We start from the raw sequence: 8635 nt of genomic DNA, 5'->3' as shown, positions 1-8635 counted from the left end.
GACTAAATGCTTTTTTTACAACAACTCAGTATAAAAGTTATATACTAGAATTCACTCACAAATACAACATTCACTTGAAATCAAATTATCCGAACACAAATAAAAAAAACAAACTTACCAGCAGACCTGTGTTAACCCTGAATTAAATGTACACAAAGCCACAAGATAAATTCCAATACACACAAAAAGGTGACTCGTAAACAAACTTCAGTTCTTATTCAAGTAGGACACTAACAATGGAATTGTCAAAGCAGATGATCCTAGACTAATTTATATAAATCATTCACATCGTCATGCAATGGTCACTTCTCGTTCTAAGCCATTGAATATCACCTGTCAACAAAACAACAGGTAAACCGGCCGAAACAGGTAAAAAGTGAACTTCCGAAGATTTCAGTGCATTTTGGTGATCGTCATGTGATGTCATCGACCTTGACAGTTGGGTACACTTTATTTCTTCAGACTTAAAGTCTCATTTTGATATGTATAGATTTAAACAGTGTACACTTTATTGTGCAAATATTTCATGCTACATGTATTACCGCCTTAATAAAATTGATATAAATATATGTAAAATATTTCCAATAATGATAATGACCAAGGGACCACTTCGATCTCTCATATAGATTACACAGCCCCCGTGTTCCGTACCCCAAGGGTTCTTTGACTTTTTAAAAATAAAATATTTTTCTATGACATATTCACAAAGTATTACAACTGAAAAATCCAAAACATAACCCAAAACTAGCCTTTTATAAAAATTCACACTCTCTGATACTAAAAGAGAAGTTTTGGGTTATATTTTGGATTTTTCAGTTGTAATACTTTGTGAATATGTCATAGAAAAAAATGTTATTTTAAAAAAGTCAAAGAACCCTTGGGGTACGGAACACGGGGGGCGTCCCCAAGCACCTGTGATAGTTTACTGTACACTTGTCATGTTCATTATATAATTAAAACAATCAAAGGCGGATCCAGCGCCGGATCCCCCCCCCCCTCCGTTTGAATTTGCTTATGATGTCCATTCTCCTAAAATAAAGGAAAAAACACCTCATTCTTATATGTAAGAATTCGTCAGCTTCCTGAGGCTTTGCCCTGGACCCACTGGGGCCTTCAATACTGCCCAAGATCCCCCTGCCTTCTACTGCGCCCCTCCCCCAGTTATGAAATTCCTGGATCCACCACTGACCACAATTTCATATCTCAGATCTAAAAAATAAGATTTAAGGAATTTACGAGTCGACGAACGACTGCATGGACATAGATACAGAACATGTTTACTGTCTGTAACGACTGCATGGACATAGATACAGAACATGTTTACTGTCTGTAACGACTGCATGGACATAGATACAGAACATGTTTACTGTCTGTAGCGACTGCATGGACATAGATACAGAACATGTTTACTGTCTGTAGCGACTGCATGGACATAGATACAGAACATGTTTACTGTCTGTAACGACTGCATGGACATGGATACAGAACATGTTTACTGTCTGTAACGACTGCATGGACATGGATACAGAACATGTTTACTGTCTGTAACGACTGCATGGACATAGATACAGAACATGTTTACTGTCTGTAACGACTGCATGGACATAGATACAGAACATGTTTACTGTCTGTAACGACTGCATGGACATAGATACAGAACATGTTTACTGTCTGTAACGACTGCATGGACATAGATACAGAACATGTTTACTGTCTGTAACGACTGCATGGACATGGATACAGAACACGTTTACTGTCTGTAACGACTGCATGGACATGGATACAGAACACGTTTACTGTCTGTAACGACTGCATGGACATGGATACAGAACACGTTTACTGTCTGTAACGACTGCATGGACATAGATACAGAACACGTTTACTGTCTGTAACGACTGCATGGACATGGATACAGAACACGTTTACTGTCTGTAACGACTGCATGGACATAGATACAGAACACGTTTACTGTCTGTAACGACTGCATGGACATGGATACAGAACACGTTTACTGTCTGTAACGACTGCATGGACATGGATACAGAACACGTTTACTGTCTGTAACGACTGCATGGACATGGATACAGAACACGTTTACTGTCTGTAACGACTGCATGGACATGGATACAGAACACGTTTACTGTCTGTAACGACTGCATGGACATGGATACAGAACACGTTTACTGTCTGTAACGACTGCATGGACATGGATACAGAACACGTTTACTGTCTGTAACGACTGCATGGACATGGATACAGAACACGTTTACTGTCTGTAACGACTGCATGGACATGGATACAGAACACGTTTACTGTCTGTAACGACTGCATGGACATGGATACAGAACATGTTTACTGTCTGTAACGACTGCATGGACATGGATACAGAACATGTTTACTGTCTGTAACGACTGCATGGACATGGATACAGAACATGTTTACTGTCTGTAACGACTGCATGGACATGGATACAGAACATGTTTACTGTCTGTAACGACTGCATGGACATGGATACAGAACATGTTTACTGTCTGTAACGACTGCATGGACATGGATACAGAACATGTTTACTGTCTGTAACGACTGCATGGACATAGATACAGAACATGTTTACTGTCTGTAACGACTGCATGGACATAGATACAGAACATGTTTACTGTCTGTAACGACTGCATGGACATAGATACAGAACATGTTTACTGTCTGTAACGACTGCATGGACATAGATACAGAACATGTTTACTGTCTGTAACGACTGCATGGACATAGATACAGAACATGTTTACTGTCTGTAACGACTGCATGGACATAGATACAGAACATGTTTACTGTCTGTAACGACTGCATGGACATAGATACAGAACATGTTTACTGTCTGTAACGACTGCATGGACATAGATACAGAACATGCTTACTGTCTGTAACGACTGCATGGACATAGATACAGAACATGCTTACTGTCTGTAGCGACTGCATGGACATAGATACAGAACATGCTTACTGTCTGTAGCGACTGCATGGACATAGATACAGAACATGTTTACTGTCTGTAACGACTGCATGGACATAGATACAGAACATGTTTACTGTCTGTAACGACTGCATGGACATAGATACAGAACATGCTTACTGTCTGTAGCGACTGCATGGACATAGATACAGAACATGTTTACTGTTTGTAGCGACTGCATGGACATAGATACAGAACATGCTTACTGTCTGTAACGACTGCATGGACATAGATACAGAACATGTTTACTGTCTGTAACGACTGCATGGACATAGATACAGAACATGTTTATTGTCTGTAACGACTGCATGGACATAGATACAGAACATGTTTACTGTCTGTAACGACTGCATGGAAATAGATACAGAACATGTTTACTGTTTGTAGCGACTGCATGGAATTAGAAATAGATACAGAGTATATTTACTGTCTGTAGCGACTGCATGGAAATAGATACAGGCTCTGGCGTTTTAAACCTTTCTCTTCATTGATAATAAATATATCACCATTTAATGTGTGTATCGTCAGATATCAGACGAGGGGGCTTGTCCCCCGAGTCTGATATCTGAAGATGCACGAGTTAAAAGGTATCCTATATGTTTTGAATCATTGCGCTTCAGAAAGTATTGCATCATCAGTAAATTTAAAACTTGCTTAAGTGTGCAAAGGAATGTAAGGAGTCTAAACTAGAGTGAAATATGGAGATTCAAGCTCAAAGTCCATTAAAACAACACAAATCGGCAGCAGAGCAAACACGGACCTCTCAATCATCAGAGGTGAGATCAGGTGCCATGGAGGAGTGAGCATCCCCTGCCGACCGGTCACACCCGCCGGGATTGGTAAATAACGGAAAAATCCGTCGACAATACAGTGTGTAAATAATGGCCTAAGAATCAGTATGAAAGACGTCAGTCAGTGTATGACTTACCGGTAATGATAGATTGTATTTGCTGACAAGGTCATTGTATCGACCATAGAACTTAGTTATCTTTCTTTCAATATGATGCATTATCTTCATGTAGTGGCAAATTGACTTATTATTTCCACATGTATACAGGCTTGGTCTAAATATTGGAGGTGCATAAATATATACTTATTTACTCATAATCTAGGCCTAACGTTTTGAATAATATATATCTATTTCAAATATAGCTCGAGAAAAAGAGATGCACCTTTTCCATGCATAAGATACATCGACTTGTTATCTTCACTGTACATGTGTGCAAAGATGACGATGTTAATAATTAAGGAATAACTGTCTGGTCTTCGTCAAATCCAGTAGTGTCCACTATACTAGTTTTCAATGATGTAAAGACAAATTGAGGGGAGAATACAATGAATATAAGGTATTTACATGTATGTTCTCAGCCTGAACTCTGGTGTGTACGTATTCTCTTGGAAAATTTATACTGTAGATCATCATGGTCGTGGACTGACCAGATTCATGATCATATGGATTAGATTATACTTTTGGCGAAACGGACAACAACCAGCACGATTACGATTTTGATTCTCGAACAACATGAACAAAATGGTCTCATCTCTTAACACGCATGATATTTACACTAGACAAAATCGCTAACGAGTCACCACCAATGAGAGGTCATATCTTAACTTTTTCAAAATTGGTTACGATGTATCTGATATACAATGATATTACTTATCATGCTTAGAGGTTCTATAGATATTGATTGCTTAAGTCAGGCAAGCTTTTTGAAAAGCTATTACTTGTAGATGTGCAAAATTTACATGTAAATAGCAGAAAACTCATGCTGTTTAAACAATATCCACCTTGTAATTTTTCTCGGAATTTTTAAGGCATATTTCCTATGGGCGTCCTTAACTTAGCTGCATGTTTAATTTAAACATTCTTGGTTTCTAATAATACGTAGTTATCATCAGTTATTATAAAAGGAGTATAACTGAGAATACAAACGGATGAAGATGGTTTCTACCTAAAGAGCTGCGCTATGTACAATTGTCTCATATACAGAGTTAACACACGTACTTAGTAAATTGTATATCTAAACTGATAAATAAATGCATGTTAACTGAGGCGTAACCTTTTCATAGAAAAATCACGGTGTTTGAGGAAGAAATTTCCATTTTCTTATTTCTTTTGTGTTCTTTTTGCTTGTACAAATAAAAAAGAAAAACTCAGAAAAAAATTAACAAACAACATATGCAGTATTTTACCCGAAAAGAGCATGCTAAAATATTTACACTATGGTGTCTGCAGGGTGTTCGTTTAGAAAGGTTTGTAAAAAAAAAAAAAATAAAAAAAAAAAAAAATAAAATAAAATTAAAATACTATGGAATTCCATATACGACAGCCAACTGCTTACTGCCAACTGCTCACTGCTTTCTGCCAACTGCTCGCTGCTTACTGCCAACTGCTCACTGCTTACTGCCAACTGCGCCACACATATCTGGATAAATTTTCATATTTATATTGATATTTATGTGAATTTTCATAAAAACAGGCGCGGATCCAGGATTTTTTTTACAGGAGGGGCCCACCCCAGTAAAAAAAAATCCAACCCAGAAATTTCTTGACCAAAAAAAAAACAAAAAAAAACAACAACAAACAAAAACGTAAACTCCTTTCCTAAACGTTAAAAACCTATTTCGGCGGAGGGGGGGGGGGGGATCTTATGCTTCATATCTATGACTTTTCATATCAACTTAACACGGATCCGCGTTTTCTAGGAAGGGGGGGGGGGTTCCAAGGTCACTTTTAGTTGGTTTAGTATAGGTCTATACATTAAATAACTCTACAAATTCCAGGAGGTGGTCCGGAACCCCCCCTCCCCCCTAGATCCATGTATGTAAAACATAACTTATTTGGGAAAATAAAGAGATATAATTCTTTAATTTGAAAAAATATTTCACTACAGAAATTAACGGAAAATGGAAATTTATTTTCAAAACATCTTCCCCCGCGAAACAACAGATCCTTTTTTCAGTTTTTCAGGAGAGAGAGAGAGAGGGGGGGGGGGGGTCGGTGGGAAGGGTGGGTGGGTGTTTGTCCAGACCACCTCCTGGAATTTGTAGAGTTATTTAATGTATATACTAAACTAACCAAAAGCCACGGTGACCTTGGAACCCCCCTCCTAGAAAACGTGGATCCGTGTTAAGTTGATATGAAAAGTCATAGATATGAAGCATAAGATGTCAAACCCTCCCCTCCCCCCGCCGAAATAGGTTTTTTTACGTTTAGGAAAGGAGTTTACGTTTTTGGTTTTTTTTGGGGGGTGGGGGTTCAAGAAATTTCTGAGTTAGATGTTTTTTTTACTGGGGTGGACCCCTCCTGTAAAAAAATCCTGGATCCGCGACTGGTTTTATGAAAATTCACATAAATATCAATATAAATATGAAAATTTATTCAGATATGTGTGGCAGTTGGCAGTAAGCAGTGAGCAGTTGGCAGTAAGCAGTGAGCAGTTGGCAGTAAGCAGTTGGCTGTCGTATATGGAATTCCATAAAATACAGAGATTTTCCTTCTAGTGAAAATTTGCTGTGCAGATAGCTTAACAAACATTAGAATAGTTTAAATAGATGACAAAAGCATTCAGTTGTCACCACTCGACAGGAGTAAGATAGTATCATGTTGTAAATTTTGCATTTACCTCCCCCTAGTAAATTCAAAATTTACAACATGATAACAGTTCCACAAAGCGGCAGAAACAGGAAGTGTGGTGGACGGGGTAAGGACACTAAAGCAATGGGAGACTACTAGGTGATACATGTATATATGATAGATCTGTTTTACATGTAATAGTCATTCCAGCCAATGTGATTTGACAAAGGATGCTCAATTTCTTAGCTTTCAATATTGCACTCTATATATAGTTGGCTTACTAAGATTTGTTATGTCACTTTAGCCCGGATTTTCTAAGAATGTCCAATCTTAGCAAAAGATTTCTATAACCTTTCGTATATTTGAATCATGCATCCATATATGCACTCGATATAAGAGTTTATGGCTGTGAAGTTCTTTAATACAACCATCAATAGAAGGACAGGTGGCCTAGTTCTAAAAATCAAGGATATAAATTATATTATTTATAAAACATTCAAAACATACAATTTTTAAGCTTTTTCATTTAAACATCCATCAAGGAGTCAGTTCATGTACTAGTCTTACATGGCATGTGCTTATATATGCAAAGACGTAACATTTTACCTATACTGCATGTGTTTCTTATCGGTGACACTTCAAAGATATAGCGATTTAAGTCATTGCATATTTTACCATGATCAGCACAAGAAGTGATACACTGGTTGGCGTAGTTGTGTTATTTGAGACACTATCATTATGCTATGGAAACACTGATATTGAAAAAGAGTTTTTGGAAATTCGCAAAAATCTTAAACGACAAGAAATGGAAATTAAAGAACTTAGAAGAGAAAATCGTAAACTTCGCGCTGATGTGAACAAACTTACAGCGGAAATGGATAATCTCAAAAATGTCGATGACTTCATTTCCGCTCGAGATGATTTGATCAAGGACAAAAACATCAGTAGAACCATCGAGAAGACACAAACTAGTGAGAATTTTTTTTCACTCTGAAATATTTTGATTTTTCCCAATTACTTAGTAAGTCAGAAAATTTTACTTCAGCCATGTAAACAATTAAATTAATGTTAAGATAATAATGTTTCTACACCTAACCATTGATCTGCAGCCAAATCTTGCTGATCGAATCTTCTTTTCAAATTATAGCATTTAATTGGAGACCGTTTCTATTATCTAACATATACTGCAGCCTTTGGCAGAGGTTACATTAAAATGAAAATTGGAAAGAAAATGTATTCTAAGCGAATGTAGCAAAAGGACTTTTTTTAAATTCTGATCTCCGTTCTATATATTTTACATTGCAGACAGACAGAGATGAATGAAAGTATACGCTCTTGTCGACTTAGTTTTCCAGGAAAAAAAATATCAATACAACTAACATCCATTTTAACACTCATTTTCTTTCAGCGAAAAAGTCTGCACTGGATGACCCAAAGTCAAACATGGATCTCACTCGGAACACTAGGATTGGGACTGAGCCTGTTGCGTTTTATGCGTATATGTCAGCCCCAGAACCGAATCCAAGTATCGATCACACCTTAGTTTTCGATGTTGCAAAAACAAATTTGGGCGGAGGATACAATGAATATAGCGGGATGTTCTCGGCCCCTAGCTCTGGTGTATATGTATTCTCTTGGACTATTCATACAGGAAGTCACGGACAGAACAGATTCATAATTTACGTTAACCATGACGAGGTAGATTATACTTTTGGCGAGACAGACAACAACGAACACGACTATGATTCCGATTCTGGAACAATGGTTGTGTCTCTAAACACTCATGATAACGTTTATATTCGATCAGCGGCGGCTTCTTCTACATATGTGGTCAGTTACGCAAGCAACAACCTCAAAACAACATTTTCGGGTTGGAAAATAAATTGATTACTAATTATCTATCTTTTACCTCCTTAGTTTTTATAAATATATTTCTATTTACTCAGATTTTTGGATATGAAGCCAGGTGCACGTGGGAATGACGAGAAAATTTAGAAGTAAAATAAATAAATAATAATAATTATTATAATCCTAATAAAAAAACC

At 37.2% G+C, this 8635-nt stretch overlaps 2 protein-coding genes across 2 annotated transcripts in view; one reads left to right on the top strand and one right to left on the bottom strand.

Annotated features, from left to right (window-relative positions):
- Positions 1–8635, bottom strand: part of LOC133193947 (amino acid transporter heavy chain SLC3A1-like) — a 168895-nt gene that overhangs the window by 106026 nt on the left and 54234 nt on the right. The window lies entirely within an intron of this gene.
- On the top strand, positions 7267–8477 carry LOC133193855 (uncharacterized). The gene is made up of 2 exons (XM_061329777.1): positions 7267–7561; positions 7999–8477. The coding sequence occupies exons 1-2, from the start codon at positions 7267–7269 to the stop codon at positions 8475–8477; spliced, it is 774 nt and encodes a 257-aa protein (XP_061185761.1).

This window comes from Saccostrea echinata, unplaced genomic scaffold, assembly GCF_033153115.1.
Source record: "Saccostrea echinata isolate AGI-Se365-2 ecotype Australia unplaced genomic scaffold, CSIRO_AGI_Sech_v1 ptg000028l, whole genome shotgun sequence".
Lineage (NCBI taxonomy): Eukaryota > Metazoa > Mollusca > Bivalvia > Ostreida > Ostreidae > Saccostrea > Saccostrea echinata.
This window is presented reverse-complemented; position numbering and strand designations above follow the sequence as displayed.

Coding starts and splice junctions, on each gene's coding strand:
- LOC133193855 (XM_061329777.1), top strand. CDS start 7,267: ATGATCAGCACAAGAAGTGATACACTGGTTGGCGTAGTTGTGTTATTT. Junction 7,562..7,998: donor CATCGAGAAGACACAAACTA/GTGAGAATTTTT, acceptor ATTTTCTTTCAG/CGAAAAAGTCTGCACTGGAT.